The 25114-nt window shown below is 38.8% G+C and overlaps 1 protein-coding gene across 2 annotated transcripts in view; it reads left to right on the top strand.

Moving 5' to 3' along the window:
* The window catches only part of MCTP1 (multiple C2 and transmembrane domain containing 1), a gene marked incomplete at its 3' end in the record, with an annotated part of 270851 nt that overhangs the window by 216368 nt on the left and 29369 nt on the right, over window positions 1-25114 (top strand). For both annotated transcript variants that reach the window (XM_080572689.1, XM_080572690.1), the window contains exon 17: window positions 15287-15340. In XM_080572689.1, the coding sequence (XP_080428815.1) occupies window positions 15287-15340 (54 nt within the window). The remainder of the gene's footprint in view (window positions 1-15286; window positions 15341-25114) is intronic.

Raw genomic sequence — 25114 nt, 5'->3', positions numbered from 1 at the left:
CTCCCTTCCCCCTTCCCCCTTTCCCCTTCCCCCCTCCCCTCCCCTCCCCTCCCCTCCCCTCCCTCCCCTCCCCTCCCCTCCCCTCCCCTCCCCTCCTCCCTCCCCTCCCCTCCCCTCCCCTCCCCTCCCCTCCCCTCCCCTCCCCTCCCCTCCCCTCCCCTCCCCTCCCCTCCTCCCCTCCCCTCCCCTCCCCTCCCCTCCCCTCCCCTCCCCTCCTCAAAAATGTTTCTGTTTGGAAAACTCAATGGACAGTTTCCCCACCTGCAATTTAATTTTTTTCCAGCTGGCCAAAAATATGCCCATTTTTGTTGAAAATATCCTTTAAAAATATAGAATGTGCTATCCTCAGAATAGGGTTTGTGTGGGAGCAGAGATGAGAGGCTTATAGGTCAGGAGAAACCAAATTCTTTGAAATTGGTTGTGTGAGACTGTGTCCTTATGTTGCATTTTTTCTTTCACATACTGAAGTTAAAGGTTAAAATGATTCTAAATTGTTAACAGTTTCAGAATGTATCACATTTTATTGGATTTCACAGTTTATCATTTGTATGTTACCATTCATTGAGCTTAGTATAAGCATTTTCTTCTCTTCATCTAATCCTATTATTTAATTAAATGCATGTATCTGGGATGTAAAGTAGCAAACATTTACTATATATATACTAATAACTGATATTAATTGATTTTAAAAAAGCATAGTTTGGATTTTCAGGAGCACATATCAAAAGTCGAAGTTGTTTTCTGTGCAGTGCAAATTTTGTAGTATCCAGGCAGCTTAAGGATTTTGCTGAGCCGTATCAATTTAATATTCATTTCAGTACTCACTCCCTAAAAGCAGTGTGCTGTCTAGGACACTACGATATGGATGGATAGCTAGATGGATGGAAAAAAAAAAGAAAGGGTTGTGTGATTGGTCTTAGAGGACAGTGTTTGATTAGTTGTACTCTATCTGGAGGTTGGTAACAAGTGGAGTACCACAGCATACAAGGACCTGTCCCATTTGTTGTTGTCTTCGGGTGACACCAGGGCGGTGAGACTAGTTGGTACACCAGATGTGCCAGTAAAAGAGACCTAGGCATGCTGGCGGAATGACCAATAGCTACCTCATGAAATTCGAGAAGGAAAAATGTGAAGTCTTGCTCTTTGGGTGGAATAATACCTTGCCATGGTACAGGCTGGAGACTGATTGTCTGGGAAGCAGCTCTCCTGAGCTGGACCTGTGTGTCTCGGTAGACGGCAAGGTAAGCACGAGCCAGCACCGTGACCTGTTGGCAAAACGGGCCACCAGCATCATGGGCTGCATTAACAGTGGACTGAAGGAGCAATTAACCTCCTCTGCACAGCACTTGCTAGGCTGCGTCTGGAATACTGCCCACTGTTGGACACCCCAGTTCAAGAAAGACGTTGATTAATGCGGGTGAGTTCAGTGGAGGGCTGGCACGATGGTGAGGGTGCTTAAGCCCTCACCGTAAGGCGAAGCAGAGAGAAGTGGGCTCAGAGGTTGCAGGTGACCCAAACAGCTGCCTTCCACTACTACAAGGAGGATATCGAGAAGGTGGAGCTAGGTATTTCATGCTGATACGTGGTTGGGAGAGCAAGAGGCGTACGTTGAAATGAACAAACAAAAATTATCTTTTTTTTGCCGTGAGGGTAGTTAAGCAGTGGAAGAGGTTACCCGGGGAGGCAGTGCTGTCTCTGTTGGAACTTTTCAGGTCCTGAGAGGCTAAAGCTGTGAGCAACTTGATCTGACCTCATGGTCGACCTTGCTTTGGCCTGGAGGTTGGATTAAACGCTTTTTCAGGTTCCTTCCAGCCTGAACGATCCTACGACCTTAATGTGACCAGAAGAACTGATACAGCCCTGATCCTGGCACTGATATTACTTGTCTGCATCACTGTTAGACTTCAAAGGGTCATCTAAAATTAAAGGTGGGGATGGTAGAGATACTCCCTAATCCCGAAGATTGTTACAAGTATAGAAAAAGCCTAAGATCAAGATTTAAGAAATGCATTTTGTAAACCACAGCCCTTAGTCTCCTGCTGCCTTTAATGCTTAAAGCTTCTCAACCTGTAGATTTTATGAGTAACTGAAATCCCTTGTGAAAGGAGAGATTTGCTTGTAAGCTGCAATACACTTAATTTCTCTCTGAAATAACACCTACCTGTGAAGATTAATTCGGTCATGTAACTTTGCCACCAAAATAATGAAGCTATTGATGGGCTCTGTTCAGGACACCAAGTGATGCTCTGAAAATGTTCGTCTTGCTGAGGTTGCTTCAGACCAAGCCACACAGTTCATGTTAACCAGTCAGTTTCTTCCTAAATATTTCATATCTGTGCTATTAATTAGAACTTTTTATTTATTACAAGTAAGGTGGGACCTCATTTTTACTGAATTGAGCTTGGTTATCATCATGGTGAGCATCTGTCTTCTACGAAGTGGTCTACTAACTTACTGAATGTCTTTCTAATTAACTCACAAATCTTCAGTAATATCGCAAGCCCTTAGCACAGGTCATTAGCACAGTATCATTAGATTAGGAGTCATTTAAATATTTCTGGTTTCCTATGCAGAGTGTAAATATTAACTAAATTAATTAAGCAGTGTTTCCTAGTGGCTAGAGAATGCTTCAGGATTCAGATGATCTGGCTTCTGTTTCCAGGTCTCCAGAGATTTTTTGTGTGCCTCAGTGAAAACAATGACTACTTATCTTAGAAATATTATCTATCTTTAGAAGTTACTTTGTAATCCTCAAGTTAATGATAATGCAAAAAGATAAATGTATTTGCTGTTTCTGTCTTACTGAATTAGCACTAGAGAAGTGTAATTAAATATTGTTTGTACATTATACTTTTGGGCCTTGAAAAGGAGCTCAGAAGAATTTTTTCCCGTTGTAGCATCCCTACAAAAACAATTATCAAATGTCTCATTAGTACAAGTATTAGAGACTGCACTTCACTGCAGATCAATGAAATGATTCGCTAAGTTTCTGTCCACATCTGAGTGTTAGTATGACTATTCTGCCACTCACTCCAATTCCAACAAGTTGAATGCACAAATCGTTTCTTGAATTAATTGTGCAATGAGGATGGGGCAAGGGGGAGCCCCAGGTGTATCTACCAGTAAGTATATAAGTATACCAGTAAGTAAGATATAAGTCTATTGGAAAGTCCAGTGGAGAGGTGAAGCTGCATAGTTGGTATTATTGCTTTCATGGATTTAGGTGGCCTTTCTTTGCATGACTGATCATCACTGTTGTTTTAATCAAATGCCGGCACAAACTTCAGAAGAAGCATTGGAGCCCATATCACTTGTACATTTAGGTCAAGATTAGTTGTGTTTCTGAAAAGCATGCTTTCATCAAATACAAACTCTTGCATTAAATGCTGGGGTAACTGGAGAGGTTTCATGGCCTCACAGAAGGAAGTGTAAGAGTGGGCTATATGTAGATTTAGTGGACAGTTCTCTGAACGAGTGTGAGAATTCAGGACTGATCTAAAATGAATGAACTTTTGGTATTGAGTCGTGCGGCAGGAACTAAAAATCACAGAATAAATATTTTCTCCAGGTATTAAACAAGGAAAAATCACTAAGAAGGCATTCTTAATGCTTTCCTCTGAATTTTGCAGTAACGTTTTTGCCTGAAGCTTACCTAACTTCTGTCCCCAAGGATATTTCTTGATTTAAGGAAATACCATCCATATTCTTGCACTTCCTTATAGTCATACTCCTAAGTATCTGACCTCGTGAAATAATTTATTTTTACCATGACTGCAGTTCTGATCTTAAACAATCCCTACAGAAACACAAGATGAGAACTGAGTGGATCTTACTGCTTTCTGTGTGTGCGTGTGTTTTTTTTTTTTTTTTTTTTTCTTCCCAGTGTCTTTTTCACATCCTCTGAGGGAGAGGAGAGGTATCAACTGCTGCCACTTTCCCATCCCTGCTGCCCGCTGCTCCTTGTCATCTGTGCTGTGGGAAGCAGCCCTTCCTGTCAGCTGCTGACGAGGTGTTGCCGTTACATATTGCCAGCCCTGTGCATGTTACAGGTACAGGGTAGCCAAGCATGGCACAGTGACAGACCGCCTGGGCTGCTCAGGGAGAGCAAGGGTAGAGGGAGAGCAAAGGACTGGATTATTCCTCAGACACCTTAATTCTTTGGGAAACCCAAATCGCGTTGCAATAGATGAGCAGCCAGAAAAGTTCATCCTCCACACAGCTGTAATTGAAAGACTTATGTCCAAACTAGCAGAAGGCATGCTGTGGTTTAAAGCTTCTCTTCATTCATTTTTAGAAACTGCTAAATATTTTGATGTTTTCAGATACACTGTACAAAAAAATCTCTCCTTTATAGATCACTGAGAAGAGCAGCATTGCTGTCTGGGACCTTATTTTTTTCATTTCTATTTCTAAGCAATAGTCGTAGTTATTAGAACTTCATGAAGCTGGTGGAAAAAAAAAATATTTTCTGCTTTTCTAATTCAGGCACTGTTCTGATTGTCTGCTGGATCTGCCTAACTTAAGGAGTGGTCAGATAATCCCTCAAAGTGATTAAAATTGTTCCCACTCTCCAGGTGCTATTGTCCCCTTCCCTGAGATGAAGTAATTGATTGTGTAGTTGGAACACGTATTGCAAATGAAGCCTGGTTTGCATAAGTTACCAATTAAAATGTTTGGTATTTTTTTCAGTTAGGACAAACTGTGACAGTCTCTCAGCCGTTGGGCAGGCATGTTGGGTCTGTTCTGATGACACTCCAAGCCCCTTTTTTTCCTTCACTAAGTAGGTTACATGGAGCCCAGGTGGTTTTCCCTTTGATCCTGCCATAAAGGAGGAAGGGCTGCAGGAGGGGACTTGGTTTTCACAACCAAGGGGTCCTCTTTGAGGACTGAGGAGTGCTAGGAAGAGACAAAAGCCACCTCAACAAGTTGGGCACAACCACTTTTTCCCAGAAGGTGGCCTACCTGGTGAGGAGAGCATTAAACTTGCAATGATGGGGAAAGGTACAGTTGCATGCATGCAAGATCACAGAGACATGGTGAGACAGACCTCATGACTGGCATGCAGTGGATGGATGCTGGCTTTGTAGTCATGACAGGCCGAGAACTTCAGCAAAGGGAAGATGAAGAAACTGGAGGAGAAGCTGAGAGAGCCTGTTCAGCCTAGAGAAGAGGACACCCAAAGGGATCTTAACAATGTGGATAAGTCCCTGATGGGCGGGGAAGAAGGATCCAGGTTCTTCTCAGCAGTGCCCAGCGGCAGAACTGGTATCAGTGGGAACAAACTGAAATAAGATATTCCGTCTGAGCACAAGAAAAACACTTTTATTATAAGGGTAGTCAAACACTGGACCAGGTTGCCCAGAGAGGTTGTGGAATATTCATCCTTGGAGGTACCCTTGGACGCAGTCCTGAGCAACCTGCTCTTAGGTGGCCCTGCTTGAGTAGGGAGGTTGGACCAGATGACCTCAGGAGGTCCTTGCTGACCTCATCCATGCTATGATTCTCTGACTGATGTTACTAATCCTGTTCTCCTTTTGCTCTATTATTTGTTAGTTTTTTTCCTAAGCAATTTAAAATTTAATAGGAAGAATAATGCACATGCCTGGAGTTACCTATGAATGTTCTTCTGCCATATACACCCCTATGGAGAAGAGGTTTAATCACTTCAGTTCACATCCTGCATTTATAGTTAACACTTAGAGCCTTAAAGGAAATATTAAACAGCTAATTTCCTCTTCAAGTTTCAAGTTGCACATGTCATTGCATAGAAAATGATGGTGAGCAGCTGGGAGTTAATGTGCCATACACAAATTCTTATGAATCTGTATAATAGAGTATATACACATATTATTAATCTTGTAAGAGTGATATAAAATGGTACAATACATCTTTTAATTTCACTGGAGAATTTTTGCGAAATAGGCTTTGATGACTTATGTTGCCAGAGTATATGTTTCTATTAAAAGTTAAAGATGTACTCATTTAGGATGAAATTTTTTAAATGGAAGAAAAATAATTTCTGTAGAAGATAACATTTCATTTTGAGATTTTGACCAGTTTGTGTGGGTTCTTTTTATATAGTCCTCCAAAGCGATAGCAAGAGGATTTTTCTCTGATCTTAAATAGACTTTACAGGATATATGGGTTTTATATGGTAATTTATTTTAAGGTAATGATGTATACTCTGATTTTATTTTATTTTTTAATTATGAGTGTTCTGGAAATTACCACATGAAGAAATACAAAAGGTGGAAATGGGAAGAAGGATGCTTGTATCCATCTCACTGGATTCCCTCTTTCCACAAGAAAGAGTGGTGAGGGTGGATGAGCTTGAGTTAGTAGTGTCACAGTCAGTTCAGCTACAGCTAGAACAGTACAGTCCAACTCATTTTGTCGTGGGGACAAGTCAGCAGTGGGCCAGAGCCTTTGGTGAATTTGGGGCTACTCCTGTTTGGCCAGAGAGCAGTACTTTGCTATACAAACAAATCCCACCGGGAAAGGGCCTGACTCCAGGCACCCGTTCCTTGCTGGTGTGAAAGCTGTGTTACCACAAGCAAATAATGAGGTAGTGACTCGCTTTTTCTGCGTTTCTACACATTATGGTCTTAAAGCGTGAAAGAATGACTCCATAAAGCTCTTAGTTAGACGGCATTTCTGCAGACTAATGGAGGACAAACACCAAGTGATTCAGATCCATTGCACGTGCAGCATTGAGGTCTTCTGCTTGAAGTCCAGTGCCTCTTCCGTTGGGGAGTCAGCGGGGATTTCTAGCTGAGGACCAAATTTTTGCTGTGAATTTGTGGCAAAGATAAATGCTATTGTCCCTGTATTCTAGCTAGCTCGTGTTCAGAGGATGTAATTTACATGAGATGATACAAAAGAGGGCTGTCAGGTTGGCAATTACATCTTGGCTTCTCATTTTGACTCTACTTTGCTGAGAAGTTTTGCCCCCGATATGATAGCAACAGCAGCAGCCACAAAATCTCCAGAGTTTGAGGGCTGGTGAGATAAACGGAGTTATGCATAGAAAAATATCTGCACAAAACTAGTTTAAGTCATTGACACCTCTAATAGGAAAAACAGTTGTTTTTCTGAAATGGTTTTCAACATTATGCAGAAGGGGTTTCACCTTATGTTTGCTGACTGCTGCTAACTAGCCAAATGTACTCTGTACCTGGAAATAGAAAGTGACGCTTGTTCTGTTTCTGCTTGAGGCAGATGGCAATCAGCACATCACTCTGAGCAGTGCCGCGACGTCCGCGAGTTTTTCTTAAACCAGGCAGCCTCCCTTACCATTGCCAAATTAATCGGAACTGCAAACCTGCTCTCCGTTTGTTACCATCGCTAAAAGAAGTTAGAAAGGCTTTTGTAAATAGGTCATCATCTGTCTGTGCGTGCAGCCTGGATGCTATCAGAGCACAAAGACCACAAGCAACACGTGCGTGAATATTAAGTAGTCTGCTGTCTTCATGCAGCTGTTTGTTCTTTCTATATGATCCATATGGATCAGGGAGGAAAAAGAAACGATAGCCCCACTATGGGACAGAGGCTTTTTTAATAAATCATAAAGGAAACATGAAAATGTCAGCTTAATCAAGCATTTAAATTTTATTAATCAAGCCTAATTTTTATGAGTGCAAATAATCGCTGAAGCTGGACAAATTTGCTCTAGATTGCATCAGAAACATAATTTTAATATTTAATGGCCTGCTGAATTTAAATGGAGAATTATCTTTATGAAACATGCTCTTCATAATTTGCCATTAAATGAGAAATGAACAAATCAACATAAATCTTACATAAAGGTTATTTAACTAAACGTTGGTACTATAAATATTTTAAATGCGTTATGCACTAATTTAACAGTCACAGAGTACACTATATAAAGATATAAGTTGGGCAGGAAGCATTTCTCTCCTGCAGCATAACAGGATGTGGTACTGCAGTTGACTGGCTGTGCTACAGTTAATCGAGACTGTCCACACTGCAAGTGTAATCCTTGCATCAGGGGTTTTCATACAATATTAGAGTATGAAGTAACCCCTTGCTAAAACTTTGCATGGCTGTTCTCATACCAGTAGCATTTACAAAAAACGAATGCACTACAGAATTGGAATATTTTGGCTTCCTTTGGTCACTTCAAGACAAAACTCCAAAATCTAGCCCTAGATATTTCCAGCATTTAAAAAAATATATATTTTTTTCTTCCAGTCATAAATCAGTCATCTGTTAATTTAAATTTTGCCACACTTTTTCAATTATAACCTTACAATATTATTAGCATCTAAGAGAAAATTGAAGTTCACTGCACATAGATGCATTTTTTCTGCGAGACTGTTTTAATGATTTTTTCTTTTGCATTTGCATCAAGATTTACATGGCAACAAGACTTACTTGACAACTTATAGCAGCTATTATAAATAATCAATATTTTATAAACTTAAGATCAGTTTAGTTTGCATTGAAAATTCCCATAGTCATGTGAATTTTTTATTTAGCTTCAGTTTGTTTTCATTTTCCTTAGGAACATTTTAGTTCAGTTTAGACTTTAATAACTTTAGAACTTTAGTACAGTGCTAATATATTAATCAAAATGTATCAATATCTTTTTTTTTATTTTTACTGAAATTGCATTCATTTATATTATATACATTGTCACATAAAATTAATAACAGATTTTTTTCCTACTGAAAAGCTTCTCAACTCAAAATTATAATGTAATAGATTGTGTCACACTTGTGTCAAGCTTAGATTTATGTGGATAAGCACTGTTTTGTAAGAGTAGGATATCTGGTGCTACTAGAATCCTAAAATTACTTGAAGAGAATTAGTAACAATGAAAAGCACCGTTGTCTCTTCATACTGTTATTAATACAATAAACTATTTTATTATGGAGAACTCTCAGAAAATTTTGTGAAGCTGCTTTTTTAGTAGCCCTGTAAAACAAACTTATCGTTGATATTTAGCCATGCAAAGAATGGCTTGGTTTTTTTTCGTTTCGCTGAGCTGAAAATGAAGTATTCTAAAACCAGAAATATGACACTTTCAAGTGCACAGTACATGCTGAAGCCTTTAGATGGAGACATACTTCAAATAAACACCTAATATTCAGTTCACAGTGTATTGTGTAAATACTAGAAAGAGCTAAAATAGAGAACCAAATATTGAAAAAAAATAGAAGACGGCCTTCTACTTATGCCATTTTGTATAAAAAATGACATATTCTTAACTATTTTAGCAACTGAATATTGAGGGCATATAAAGCTGACAGCAGGAGAAAGGTTACATGTTCTTATAAACTGTATTTACTGCCTGTGCATGTTGCCAAGAAATTTATTATACTGCAAATAAAAATTCTGTTGTTGACATTACAGAACTACATGTAATCAGTAGCATGCATCAAAAAGCATCTGATAGCCATATTAAAGTCTCATTTCCTATTAAGAATCAGACTAAATTACAACATGAGCACTTCCCAGAATAAGCTAACAAAATGCATTCTGTAAGAAGAAATAATTGTATTTGAGTGTCTCTGTAAAAATCAGGAAGTATTTTAGCAGCAAAGTACTAATGCTTTTCTTTTTAGTCTGCTGTCTTCTGTACTGCAATATATTCAACCTTACTGGCAAGCTTATCACACTAATTATTATTACATCTAGTGGTTCAGTTATCTTGATGATTGCTGCAGATGAAATACCCCAAGGTCAAAACATTAATAGTATAAATCAGGATCAGTTGTATTCCAGATATACTACAGTACTAAATCAGAACCTGTTAATTTGATTTTTATTTTTCTTATAAATGCAGTATGAAAAGGTAGACATTTTAATTAAGCTGTATCTCTTGCAAAGTTTCTCCTTAACAATTCAGTGAAAGTAGCAGACATCATGTTGTGAAAATGACTACAAAAACACAGCTACAGTGGGCTTACTGATGATGAATGCCTTTGCTTCAACTATGAAATTACCAGAAAGAGCCTAAATGATTTTACACATCATTGTTAATCCATACACATTGCATAATTTTATCTTGCATTTTACACACAAACACCGTGAATTGAGTGACAGGCAAACGTATGGTACAGTCTACATTTAGACAATATGGATTACATGAAATCCAAACTGTCCTGAGCAGTACAATTCTGACTGCACCCTTTGTGTATCTACAATGTATTTAATTCTGAACCAAATCTCATTGCCTTATATTTTGTCTTCTGAAAGTACCTTCTTCTGTACCTTTATGTGAAAGTCAAAATGTCTGCAGATATTTTGACACTGTAGCATATGATACAGCATAAATTGTTTTCTTTTGTTTTTCACTTAAGACCACCTATGTTTGAAGGACTAAACCAAGTAAGACACAAGCAAATCTAGAGAAGTGCTAATGCTATGGGTTGTTGTGTACTTCACATCAAAAAGAAAAAAAAAAAAAAACTGATAAGGTAACAGACATCAGGCAAACCTGCAATCTGGTAGTGCCACTCCTTTTATTTTTTCTTTACTTTGCATATTAGTGCAAAGCAAGTATCTGGTACTGATATCATATAAAGTCATCAAAGTTTCTTCTGGGCGGGTGTTTCTGTTGGGTTTGCCAAAGACATTAGAACAGAAGACAATTCATGAAGTAACCTGCGCTGTGCACGTTTTGTATGAGAAACAGCAGGCTGACACTAAGAGAGAAGGGCTTTTAAAAGTGGTGTTAAGTTTTAATGTGCCATTTTTCCATGAACCACTTAGATTCAGGACGAATTGTTAAGTTCTCTACAGTCACTGATTTTTGATTCAAGATGCTTGTAAATAATTACGATTTAAGCATACTTTGCAGGTGTTGATATTAGAAGTTGCAATTAAATATTTTTTCAGAAGTCCTATACTGGTTTTAGATCACCAGATCTTTTTTAGGATAAATGCAGCTTGCAATTAATTAACTTACTAAGAAGACAGCATTCTAGTCCACAAGTATTTGGGTTTTGTCTATGATGCAAATACAGTGGTTGTGCTTTCTTCTGGTAATCTTGCTTGACCTAGGTACACATAGATGCTTTGACAGAACAAGCGCTTCCTTCAATAATCTTGTATGAATTATGAATTGCACAATATTTATAGACAAAGTTCTTTTGCCTCAAAGAGGGTAGGAATGGGTCAGTAGCAATGTCAGTTTGTGGTAATTAGTCTGTATGCTCTTCCCGATTAATACATTTTTAACAGGGCTATTTTGCACAGAAAGGATCTTATTTTGCAACATTTAAACAACATCTGCTGACTGTTTAGCTATGAAGTAGCTGACATGCCATATTTGAGGATGTCTACGTGTGTTTTTTAAAATGTCATATGTATTAGTATTACATTCAAGGAACAGTACCAAGAATCAGGTTCTTTCAAGACCTTCTACCAGTATGCGGCATATAAGTCTGTGACAAGTGACATTACAGAAGGTCATGTCACTTTTAACTGCTTGCATTAGATCTTTCTGATTTCCCCAGTGCCCTTCCTTTGTTTGATTAATACTACTTGATTTCAAGCAAGCTATCGAAGGCATAATTTAGAGTGAGTGTTCTAGGGGCAATCTAAGATTTTTGCCATAGAACTTTTAATAAAATAACTCTAATGTTTCATTTTATCTTCATATGCTTTTTCCTGTTCTCCCTCTCTCTCCCTCTACCTCCTTTCCCTTCTCCTCCCTCTCCCCATTATATCTCCCTAAGGTATAATGGTTGACATAGAGATTTGAATAACTACTATGTTGCTTCAAACCCGGGCAGCGCATACGCGCTTTATTTGAATAGCAACGAAGCACTATCAAAGGGGAAAAAAAATCCAAAATGGATTTTTTTCTACAGTATTTTTAGTACGATGTTAAACTGAAATCTGTTGCTGAGATTCACTGAATATATCTTGAAAAGCTTTACTTTGTTCTGCAAAAATAGGTTGTGCTTCAGTATACAGCTTGTGTTAGGCTTCAGCATACCAATTATTCATATATCATACGATTATGAAGAATCTGTTTTCCTTTTTTTTTAAATTTCTGTCAAAGTTCTGGAAACACTCGAATTTGGTGCTGTAATAAATTGTATTATTGTGTCCATATTGTCTGAACATTCATGTTATTTTTTAACTCTTCCTTTCGAATTTCAAGAAAAGTGAGAGCATGGACTATGCTTCATATTCTTTAAAGAATAATTCCTGCATCTTGGGCATGTGAACACTTTTACTACATTTTATTTTGCTACACTAATTGAATTCTGTTTCCTTTCCAGACAGTTCAATACTCTAAAGCTCAATGTAATTGATGGTATGACTAACCTAGAACAAGAGCACAGATTGGTAGTGGCTTTTGAATTAAAAAATGGAATGGAGGAGCTGGAAATATGGGATCAGGGGATTTCAAAGGACTTTTTATGTCCTTTGAACAAGCTAACATTTTGCTACTCTATAGAAGCTTGTAAAGTAGTTTGAGATCATTAGATGAGGAAAAAAAAAAAGTGAATTTGAAGTATTATTATTCAGATAATTTAGAATGGGTATTGTCATGTAAGTGATTTCAGTGAGGTGCCATCATTTGCGACAATTTTAGAGGTTTCCAATTCAGCTAATTGTCTCCAAGCTAACTTTAGCACTAAAGTGAGATAGGCATTCCACTGTTCAATCCTGTCAAGACAAGGAATTTCTGGATGTACATAAAAGAGATCTTTAAGTGTCTGGGGAATATTAATGTTGAAAAGTAAGAGACCTAGTGAGTTTAGTCAGCTCCAGGCGTAGGCAGTATCTGAGTCAACAGATTTAGGTTTATACCTTGGGCTTTAGTCACCTAATGATGTAATTACAGACCTTTTTGTGTGTGGCAAAACTGATTTAAGAGAGTTTCCATCTCATTGCAGCCCTTAACAGCTTGTTTTCATCCCCTCCTCGGTTCACCAGTTCCTCTGTAGAGCTGATGCAAGCGAATCTGGAGCCACTCTATAAACTGGGTCACTAAAACCATCCACACTGGAAGTCTTAGGGTGGATTTTCTTTAAGAAATGGATCATTCCAACGATATAGTTACAGCTGAGCTCCACGAGCACTTGGAACAGCATAGGGAAGATGAGAGTGAGCTACCGTGAGAGGAGAGGAACAAGTAGCTGATGCAGGTTTGTGAGAAACTGAAGATGTCTTTGCTTCCACAGAAGGGTCTATGAAACTGTGTCCTCAGGCACCTCCAAGTTGGACCCATAAAATGGAGCACTGAACTAAGCAGGAGCTAACCAGCGTTTCAAAAATATGTTCTCCACACTTCCATCTCTCCACGCTAAAGGGTTCAACTAGCCTATCACCATCTGAACATTTTGGTCCTTGTCTCTGGTCCTCCTTTAAGAAACAGAGCAGAGCTGACCCAGAGGGGGAACCAGAGGAGAGGCTGGTGGGGGCAGGTTTCTTTTTCACAGCAAGTGTCTGAAGCCCAGGTGTGGTTCCTCTGGCCTCTGTGTGTTTTCATCTGCCTCTGCCTTTCTGTGAAGGCTGGCCTCAGGTCAGAGGCTGCAGACAATCCAGCCAGTCAGGCCCTTCCTGTTGAAACTGCTCTGCTTTGCAGAAAAAAAAATAAAAATAAAAAAAATTGAAGAGGGGTTGTTCATTAGTTGCTCAGGTTATGTTACTTACATGTGCCATTGGACATGCTTACTCTTTACTGTTCTCTGTGTTTCTAGGATTGCTTTTGGTTCTAAGCTCCAGAACACAGTAGCCGGTAGATATAATTGGAGGCTCCCTCCCCTCCAAAATCCCACAGATGTTACTCGAAGTGGTTTGGGAATGGATTCAAACGAGGATGAGCATCTGAAATTGGAAATGAGACCTGTGCAGCTGATGTAGGCAGAGTAGTTTGCTGTGGGTGCATGTTATATCAGTGTTATGCGTTGTTTACATTTTGCCTAGGCCCTTGGAGCATTATTAACTGGGATCTTCTTGATGGTTGAGCTAACCCATTCCTGAATTTCGCCCTTGAATCACGTTAAAGTCCTTCAGTTCTTAGACATGGATTTCAAGCAGATGTGTTTGGGGACTAATGCTGAGGCTGTAATTTGAATGTGTTGCCCTAAATGACAAGTACACTTAAGCCATTTGTGACTTGGGCTATATAACAAAGAAAACTATCATTTCATACGGTGGCAAATCTGTAACATAGGCCAAAGTACTAATGTTTCATACTAATGTGTTTTTTTCCTTCTCTTGACCTTTTGTTCTGCGTGTTTTGTAATGCATAATACATGGTTTTCGTTAGGCATCTATATGACACTGGGCTAGGTGGATCTTTGCTGAGCTTCGTTATGGCTGTTCCTATATTACAATAAATATTTACTTATAAATAACAATGTAAGTTGCCACATCTTCCCTCATATAAGTGGGTACCAGTTTATTTCAATTCTGTCAACAGAGAATTTTCTCCCATCAGGTAGGCTGAAGAGTTAATCACAGTGTTATGAGAGAGGGATTGTGACTTTATATCGTAGAATCATAGGATGGGTTGGGTTTTGAGACTGATTCAGCCACAGCCCATCTTCAGAAAGTCATTTCATTGCTCTGTAAACTGGATTTAATAGTGGTTCATTTCATGCTCATGCTGTGATTAATAAATTATTAATATTTGTAAAATTAATTGAATGAGCGTATATATTTCATAGTGTTAGACTGAAAAGATTATTTAAATGGAAAAATACATGTGGCAGCTACAGTTAACAATGAATGTGAGGAAAGTTAGATGCACAGATTGTATAAAATCACTATTAGAAACATAGTGCTAATGCTAATAGAGCATATGGTATGTGTCACTGTTGTAGATCGTAAGAGACAAGCTAATATGAATTTATTCCCAGCTTTTTATTCTTCAAAAATATCTTGATGTATCCTATAAATTTTATTTAAAATGTTGCATGTATCTCTAGGTAACACTAAATTTAAAGCAAGAGTGTATGTGTTCAGTATAGCCACCAGTGGAGCTGACAAAGGATTCCTTTAGTTAAAACTATCACACATTGAATTTCGAACTACCTTTTAAATACTTAAATTGTCAAGCAAGCATTTTGTACAGGAAGGGTTTTCAGTATATAATTCCCTAATGTAGGTCAATTACAGCTGTAACACTTTCCAAAATTTGAATCTCTAGATCAAGAGTTTTTTCCTGGTTGTACATTTTCCTTCTGTGCATTTATTTCAAATGTTAATAAAGTTTTCATCTACAAAAGGTTTAGAATTGACAGAACAAAACTCTTCCTTTTTAAATCATGACAACTACTACTGTTTCTGTCTGCAGGTAGTGGAGGACATGCTAGAGGACGAGGAAGAAGAGGATGACAGAGATGACAAGGTAATTATCTTTCCTAGCACTTGGGTACCTGGGGATGGGAGAATTTAGACATGACACTGTTTTTACAGACAGTTAAAAAAGGAGTTGAAGTGTTTTAGTCCAGAAAATTGGACAGAGCTGTTTATCATCCTAACAATGCTACCGTGTGTTGCAGGAAAGGATAGAGGACTATAAATCCTGCTTTTTTTTTTCTTTTTTTTCTTTCTTGGTCCGGAGCTGGGTCAAATATTTTTTCTGCCAGGAACAAAAATAATTCAGCTTGTCTGGAACTTGATAGCTCTTGTGAAGATAACTGCAGTGACAACTGTTTTTGAAGGACAAAAATTTGTCCTGTCTTGAGTATTACAAATAGGGCTGCACTTTAGGGGGAAAATGGTGTAAAAATAGCAACTCCATACTGGTTAAAGATGGGATATTGACATCTATAATTTTCAAAGAATTACTTGGTAGAAGAATGGCTGAAATGTTTTGCACTCTGTATGACATTTAAATAATCACAATTCTCATAGGCATCCATTTGATTTGAAGTTGGCGTAGTGGCCCAGCAAGGCAGGAAACTATTGCAGATGATTCAGCTATTGGAGGAAACTGATTCACTTTGGAGGCTGCTGGTTGGGTTGAGGATTGCAACCACAGTAAATAACAGCTCGTTTCCACATCTTATTGAGCCAAGCTATGGGACTGTTTGGATTGGTTGTCCCCCAGGGAGAGGGAAAAACTGGAGAAAAGAAATTAGAATGACCTTGCATCGCTGAAGCAATGGCTAGCGCTGGCAGGACACCTTTCTGGTGAGACAAGTACAGTGCAGACAGTCCTGTTGTTTCTGGTATTTTGATACCAGTGAGATGGTATTAGTGAAAGAAAAGGAAAAAGAAAAACTAAAAAAAAGAAAGATAATTTTACAAGAACTGTGTATTAAAATACAGATGATTTTGACCTTCACAGATGTTCACACACTTCTGTTGTAGTAAAGCAGTGATTTTTTTTTCTTTCTTCCTTTTTCTTTTTTTTTTTTGAGAGGAGAAAAACAGTGTATCTTAATTTATGCCCTTGACCTTTGTTTCCAGTTGAGATGTACAGTTATATACCACTGTAAGAATTCATATGCTGGCAGCAGCATTTGAAATGTCAGAAAATTCACTGTGATTAGTTAATCCCCTGAATGATTATTTTTCTGTTAGCTAACACCTAAGATCTGAGAGATGATAAAAAAGGAGTATTTTCCTCATTCTGTTGCCAGCTCAAACATTTTACAATTGACAGAAAGATATTATGTGAAATTCTTCTATACATCACTTAAATCGTTAGCTACATCATTTCAGAATTGGCAAACACTGTAGTAACAAAACCTTCTTTTACAAAACACATAGGTGATGGTTTTTAACACTAAATGATATGAGCATGCACTTCTGGCAATAAAATATATGATTTATTGCAAAGGTCAGCCATGTAGCTGTGAAGAGCTTGTATTTTAACTCAACATGCTGGCTTTGAATCATCATTTCTCTTCTGATAAACACTGATCTGCCATCCATTTGAGGCCATTTTCTCCCGTTTGTTCCTGCTTTATTATTAGAGCTGGTGCAAAAGTATCATCCCAGTAGTACGTGTGCTCCTGGACATTTTAAATAACTGTGATTAGTTCACAAAGAACAATGCTTGGCTGCTTGTAGTTTAAGTCAGACACTGTAGTTACAACACAGTTGTTTTTGGAGATTGCTAAACTCCTTAAAAAGGGAAGATGAAGGTGGGGGGCAAGCCCACTCTCCCCGGCACCCCTCACCCAGTTCCGTGGCTGCTAACAGAAGCCAGGCAGATGAACCTAGTTAGAAATATCGCTCTAGGTTTCGATGTTGTGATCTAATATTTAGTTTTCTCAAATTGACAATAGAGTTCATATATTTTTCTAGACATAGTTACCAATATCGAATAAAAGTAAGTACTAACGTTGCCACGTGCATTAAGTGAGCCCCTCTATTGAATATTTAAGACCTGTCTTTCTGTATAGAATGTGTCTAGGATTATCTGTATAATTTCAAAGCTGCTTCCATTACTGCAAACATTTTGAGTTCTCATAATTGAATATGCTGTTTGAACTGAAAAGAAAATTACACTTCTTAAAAATATGTGGACTACCATGTATATTCAATAGCCCTCAAAGCAGGCATTATTAGGCACTGGGCTAAACTGTAAAACATACGTGCTTCTCTAGGACTGAACTTTTTGTTGTTGGAAGTGCAGTAGGGTGTTTTTTCCTTTGTGGTGCACTCGGACGTACTCTATTTATTACTGCAGGTCCTGTTACGTCCTTTTGTCAAAATGGAAGGAGTGCAGTTTCATATTATTCTAATTCACATATATGTTTTCCTAAAGCTGTGTGCAAAATGAAGTTTTGTGAGAAAACAGACACATTTTTAACACCAGCTGGTAGTGACCTCTGGCTTTTATTATTTCTCTGTTTTCTCATGTGGTAAAATAGAAAAGTCAGGTAAATGGGTCTTCTTATGTGATAAAAGTAAAAAGATTAATAAATGTGCCAAAGCCTCGCTTTAATTGAAACTGAAGCATATGTTGCAAGTATGTAAAATATGTCCCAGATGTTTGACCATGGCTGGTGTCTTTGCTCTCCGTGATTACCACAAGGCAGCTATTAGTCCTGTAACCTTTGGACTTAACAGTAAATGGGGTATTACACGGCACAGAACTGGAGCACCTGTTTTCCATTCAGCAAAGACCCCTGGCAGGCTCTACCTAAGCCTATCCATATGTTTTCACTTAGCAGATTGTTGGGCGATTATGAAAAGTGTCTTTCTTTAGAGCCAGCTTAGATATTAGTCACTTACTTGCAGGGAAAGGGCAACTCCTGGGCTACTTGATGAGGTCCGTGTGGGCGCGCGCTGATGTAGGTTGTGGGATGCGTGATGGAGGCTTGTGGCCCAACACCCCCACGTCGCAGGGCCACAGAGGTAATAAGCTGAGGATGATAAGGACTCAAGTGCATGTAATTAGTTAAAGTAGGGCATTTTATCAATAGTGATGTGTGCGTTACTGGGAGGAGTTTGACAAGGTAGATTTACACAACATATTTGCCTCTAACATTCTGGATTATTATTTTTTTATTTTATTTTACCCTATGCTGCAATTGAAGTAGACAGGAGTGTCAGTTTAAGGTCACGGGATATTTTTTATTTTTTCTTTGAACTGGAGAATATAAACTTTCATCTTCAGTTGCAATATGACTAATAAAAAAATGGCAAGTACACTTCTTGCTATATCAATTGCAAAGTAATGTTTAACAGTTCAATACTTTTTTTTTCTAATTTTGTTTCTTTGCCATGTTACCTATTTAAGAACTGAGACGAGTTTGGCTCAGACATTTGTCCTTAGTTTAATACTAGTTTTTCAAAGAAATAGCACTGGATTCTGCATCCCATATGTTCTATACTGATTACTAAATCTATGCCAACCAAAGATTTACAGTTTAATCTGATTTCTCTCTCTCTTCATTTTTTGGCTCCCTTCCAAACACTGGCTTACACACTATCTTAGCAAATAAGGGTCAGTTAAATTACATGAAGTCAAGTTATCAACAAGCTATCAAAAGGGTTTCTACACAGTTATGTAACGATAATGTAGTGGTCAATATGCATAATCTACGCATGTAATAAAGATTTTAGTTTGTCATTTGAAAAGTCCAGGTACACTTTTCACATAGCTTTACTCTTTGAACAAGTTCCACATAGATTTCAGGTATTTGCAGAGAATTTCAGCTCAGCCATTCAGTTCAGCCATTTTGTGGGAAGCACTCAGCATGCCACAGAATTGGGCCAGTGAGTAACACCACTATCACAGACTGAAGAGGAAGAAGACACATGGTATGAGCACTATTCTATTTTTTTTATTAACAGTATCAATATTTTAATAATACAGAAGATTCCAATCATTTGTACTCTTTGACGATTCTCTCTCCAGGCTTTGTACTTTCAAAAAAATCTATGCAGTTCTCATTCAATGTTAGTATGTTTCAAGATAACTAAAAGCTCTTATAATGAAGGATAGTTGAATCAAATTAAAACATTTTAAAGCTTTTAATCATCTTTGCCAAGAGGTACCAACTTTGTTTTCAGGCCAAGCCAAGTTTGTAACCTGTCTCAATAGCCTGTCCAGCCTTTTTTTCCAAGAGTATATCATGAGGAGGAGAAAAGATAAACTCAATACAGTGTATACTTTTATATTCTATAGAAGAGAAGCTTGTAATCTATTGTAGTGGCAGTTGATTCCTATAAAATAAATGGTGGGAAAACAAGAAAGAAATAAGGCAGTCAGTGGAGAAAAAGAGAACATTCCAAAATGTTGCAAATAGGCACACAAGTTCAGCTGTAGCTTGATTCCACCATTAGAAAGCTACCTTCACTAACATTTAAATATCAGCTGTAAATAATAAAATTTAAACAGCTTCCATTTAAGCTGTAGCTGCACATGAAACTGTTGTCCCCTAAAAACTTAGCTAGATTGTCACTACTTATGAAACAAACCTACAATAGAGTACTCTGGAATAATAAGTAGCTGCAGGAAAAGTCAAGCAGTTGGTTTCGCCTCAGTTTAGTTATTCACAGAGGGGCAGTCGTAAGGGTCGTGAGGTTGACGTCATAATTGTACCTACTAGGAGGGGTGAAGGGGCAGACTGCTTCAGCCCAGGAAATGAAACATCAGCCTATGCTGTTTTATGATCTTTGGATCATCCCAGTCTCAGTCATGGAGCTAATTCTGCCTGGATGGACCTTGCATCATGTGGGCATTTTGCACAGTCACTTCCTTAACCTTCAATTTCATAATTTCATCCCTCCCAGGACTAGGACACCAAAGGGGCTCTGTGATCAAAGCAGGCACCTTTGAGAACAGATAACTGAGAGATTTTGATCTTGCAGGATCAGGCTTCTTTACCCCAGTGCAGTCAAAATCAGTGTAATAAAACAAATATTAGTGAGATCAGTACCTCACTAATATTTGTAAGATCTTTAGTGACATTTGTCTTTAAAGTCTGGCACCTTAAAGGTGTGTGAGATCGTCTCTGGAGGACTGTGGGTCTATAAACTGTTGAACAAATTACACTCCTCCATATATATGATTTTTTTTCACCTGTGACTAATGTAGTGTGGGTAATGTTCTTCATTTATTAAGTAATCCAAGTATAATTCAATAAATTATTAAATTAAATGAAGAATATGTCTTAATTATGTTAGCTGTTTCAGAATATGACATAATTTTGCCCTACATTTTCCCTCTACCCTTAGTATTGCTTCTCAACATAACCAAGCTGAATGACATTGTTTGAGACTAAGCAAAGGTCTGTTTTTTACCAAGCTCCTCAAAAAGTGGCTGTATAAAATGAGGTGTAGTAAAAGCATATGTATGGTCTTCTCAGTGACTCAGGGGAGAGGAATGATAAGTGTTCAAGGAAACGAGCAAAAGCTTTTACTGCTGAGTTCTCACCGAAACCTTCACATGCATGCAGGTCACTTGGCTCCTCAGCTCCGAAGGCATTCGTTTGTTATGTGGCTTCAGAAGTAGGGAGAATGGACCATTTCTCGTTGTCTAACAGATTTTCTAGATTTTCTTTAATGTAGTTGCACACAGACTCACGAGATCCGGGTTCTGTTTAAGCCACCGTCACGTACTGCCTACAACAGTAAGCAAGCCCCTCTATCCCCTAACGTGAGTGTTTGTCAGCCACCCAAATATTTCTTTAGGTTTATTTGAAACTTCCCATTTTATCCTTCTGAAGAGCAGCCCAAAACACCTGTTTTAGAGATGTTTTTTGGGCTTGTCCTACAGCAAAACGTAGAACCCATGATACAGAACAGGTCTTCATTCAAGTTGCACAGAAAGCGGAGGTGGCAGTGGGTAAGGCACAACTTTGGAAGCCGGGTAGAAGAGTGAGGTGGTTTCAGGTGCACTAGCGTGAGGTTGAGTGAGTGCTGCATGGACCCAGTCCCTGTTGGTGAGATGTGTGGCGGGCACGGCGCACATGAACGTGAAGGAAGGAGTGGCAGGAGATGATGTGGGTGAGGACGATGCCCGGTAATGTGGCTCTCCGCAGCAAGTCACGGTCTGGTTTTCAGCTGAGGTTTGCTGCTGAGGCCAGCAGCACAGCACAACTGAAAGTCTTTCTTTAAAGCTAGGTAGGTGCTTTTTGCTTCACTGAAATGCTTGTAAGAAAAAGTGCAATGTGAACTACAAGCGTTTCACAGGACAGTTGATCAGGTATTGCTGTGCTTTATGCAGACAGATACAGGAATAAGGGAAAATAAACTGCAGTTTCTTGCAAACTATGTATATATTTTGTGTGCAGCTTGAAATATCAATGTGTCAGTAGATTTTGTATTGTTTAGTTAATGCTGATGTGTGGATCAGTGAAGAACATGCTGGATAGGCCATCCAGAAAATGTAATCCTGACAAAATGAAGCAGGCACCCTTGCCCCAAAGAATTTAAGTGCAAAAGCTGCTCCCAGATGAACGTGGTGTGGAATAAGCATCAGCAACGTGCAGCAGCATCCACAAAGACAGAGTGCACTGTGGCAGAGGGCACTGTCTGCTGCCACTCAGGTTTCATTTGCAGCTCATAAACAGCTAAATTGGGTGTAAATAAAGCGTGTGGACAAATAGTACATATAATTGGCTTTGTTCTACTTCTTTTTAGTTTTGTAGATATCAATCTTATGCATTTACTGATTGCTACTGTAAAAGATGCAAAGGTGTGGCAGTTTAGCGGGGAATCTAAATGAACTGCTGTGATCATCAATTTCAGAAAAATTCAGATATGCTTCAATTCAGAAAGGGGTAACTTTTTCCATCCATCCCAGCAGATGTTTGTGAACATACAGCTCCTAACTGACAGAGACTTCAGATGTCTAGAGACTTTGCTACGGGCTTTTTGCTACCAGGTACCTTCTGCTCCACTGCAGTATACTTGCCTTTTGGAGAGTTCAAATTATATTTGAATACTTCTGCAGAGAAGACAGCTTCTCCGCGGCAGAAAGAGGCTTCTGCCTATTCCTCCATACTGCATCCATTCCTAGTTTCTGCTGGGATGGCAGTTCCATCTTTGCTGATTTGTTTTTGTAGCTTCTTGGTTTTGGTGTCTTTTGGGAACTGGTATATGAAATGCACCACATTTTCAAGTGCTCACACTCCAGAATGATGAAGCTTACAGGCCAATTATTTAAACACAGGAACTTTCCAGTAAAACAGCTCTGTAAATTTCAACGTACAAGTGAAGGGAAGAATGTATTGCTTTTCAGTGTGGAAAAAATACATATTTCTGTTACTATCTACCTTCCTGTACCATGGCTAGCAGAGACTTGAAAATAGCCAGGCAGACAGGTGACTGTAATGTGAAGGATGAGGCTTTCCTAATTTCTGCAAAACCATATCCCTGTTTGGATAGTTTATGAGGCTTGGTGGGAGGTCTGAGCTGGGGAAGAGGCAGCAGTTTGCCAGCCTTAAGCAGAAATCTGCAGATTTGCTCCGTTTGTGAATTCCCTTGTGCATTCCCACAGAAGGAATGAGCCCGCATCCTTCAGGTGGGGCCGGGACCTACCATGGCTGCTCCTGCTCGGTGTGGGCTCCTGCCAGGTCTGGACTGCATTTCCTTTGGGTTTACTGGCTTTTCTGCTGAGTCCTACGCTGGGGGCACGGACACCACCCGTGAACCTGGTGGGAGCAGCTCTGAGAGGAGGAGCCTGCAGGAGGTGGAACAGGCAGAAGGAGACGGGGATGCAGAGACAAAAAAACAAAAACAAAAACAAACATAGAGACAACCTAGGGAATGGATTGGCACCAGGTGGGCAGGCATGCGGCAAGGAGGAGCCCAGGGGGAGCAGAGGCTGGCTGAGCATCGATGCGGGCACAGGCAGAGCTAACCTCAAATCTCACAGGTGTCGGTTTTGGAAGCCAGCTTCACCACCTCAGTAGCACTTTGGATGTAGCCTTTGGTGCACCATCTAGATAGACCAGAAAATTAGAATTTATGGCATATGGAAAAGCAATAAACAGTTGCATTACCACTCTTGCTTAGTATTAAGTGTGGCTTAAGGACTGGGGTGGTATCTGTGTTATCTGCGTGATCAGCAAATGTATGTTTGGGAACAGATGAGGTAATACGATAGGTTAAAATACAGCTGTAGCAGTCTGATAATGCAGTGTTTTTTATTGATTGTCTAACTGAGTAACTACACTGGGTATTTGGTTTGCTTGTCACAGTGCTTAATGCCTGGGGTAGTTGAGCAAGTTACTTTTCCACCCAGTTGACCTCAAAGTCCCACAGTCTTTCAATCAAACTCCTCAGATTTCACAAGCTGGCAGTTCCTTTCCTTTTCTAATGGGCTATGGTAAAGAAAATGCGTCACCTTTTGCACCATGTAATACTAAATCAGATCAGAATTCATGCACAATTATGTCAGTGGAAATCTAATATTACAGACTTGCTTATCTCGAGATAGCACATGGAAAAATAAACTTGCACAACTGACAGACTTACTTGATTCTACAGATAGGTTATTTGTAAGTAATTGAGCTGAAGAATGTATGTGGATTATTTTCATACATTTCAAAAAACATATAAGAAAAATGGGTAATAAATATTTAAGTATTGTTTCTTTCCTCTTCCCTTTTCTCCTATTTCCTTTCCCTTTTTATCTTTTGTTAGTCTGCTTGAGTGCTAAAGTAACAAAGTCTGGGATGGGAAAAATAGGTTTTATGTTAGCAGACTGTTTTTGTTCTGAAGGCCAACAAGTTTAGAAAAGCAAAATGGACACCAGTCATTTATGTAATGTAACAGATACCTAACGGCATCTAAGTAACACAGAGGCCTGAGAAAAAAGCATTCTGTCGAAAAAGTATTGCTTTCTGTTTTTCTTTAACAGTGTGAAAAAGTCAAAACACTGTTGCTAATCTGAAGCTTTCTTGCAATCAGAAATAGTTATTTAAGATCAATTGCTCAGTAGATGTGCTTTTTTGGTATTTTACGCTAAAAAATATTGCAGTTCCTCCTACCTTCAGCATACACAGCCATGCTTTGATACCTCCTTAATATATTGTATAAGCTATAATTTAAATTTAAGTATGGAACAGGTCTATTGGTCTTTAATTACTCTTTGGTTGAAATTTTAAGTGTCAGTAGGGATAGAATAGGTAGGAATCTTTTGGAATACCTTCTTTGCTGCTGAGTAAGAGGCTGATTTCTGATTGGATTTAACTTTTCGGAGAATTTGAAATATGTGTGTATGTGTGGGTGCACCAAAACATCTTCTTGCCTATTCTGTGAAGTGCCTGGTCTGCTCTCCTTTCCACTCTCAAAAAACAAATGCTGAGTGAATATTTTAGATCAATATGTAGCATATAGTGAAGATCAAGAAACAGTTTACTCAGCTGTTTTCTGAAGTATAATGTACTCCCATGCATTTTGATAGAGGAATGGTTTGCATAGCGATAGTTGTGGTTTCTGGACAGTCTATTAAAAAGTAAGATTTTGTAGTCTGTTCAGGGAAAGCTTAAAGCTGCATTATCAAAAATTACATTACATAAGATTATAGCCCAAGAGCCAGTTTGTTGCTACATAAATTTTAAAAACATTTGTTATCCTGCGTAATCTTTCTCACCCATCTTCTCCAGGATATATTGATTCAGAAGAAAATGTGTTCCCTAGCACCATGAGGTTTTTTTAAGTTTTATGCTGAATTTTGAAGTCTTGGTGCATAAACATGGAAATTGCA

The sequence above is a fragment of the Anser brachyrhynchus genome, assembly GCF_964034855.1.
Source record: "Anser brachyrhynchus genome assembly, chromosome: Z".
NCBI classification, from domain to species: domain Eukaryota; kingdom Metazoa; phylum Chordata; class Aves; order Anseriformes; family Anatidae; genus Anser; species Anser brachyrhynchus.
Note: the sequence above shows the minus strand (reverse complement) of the source record. Positions and strands in the feature narration are given on the sequence as shown.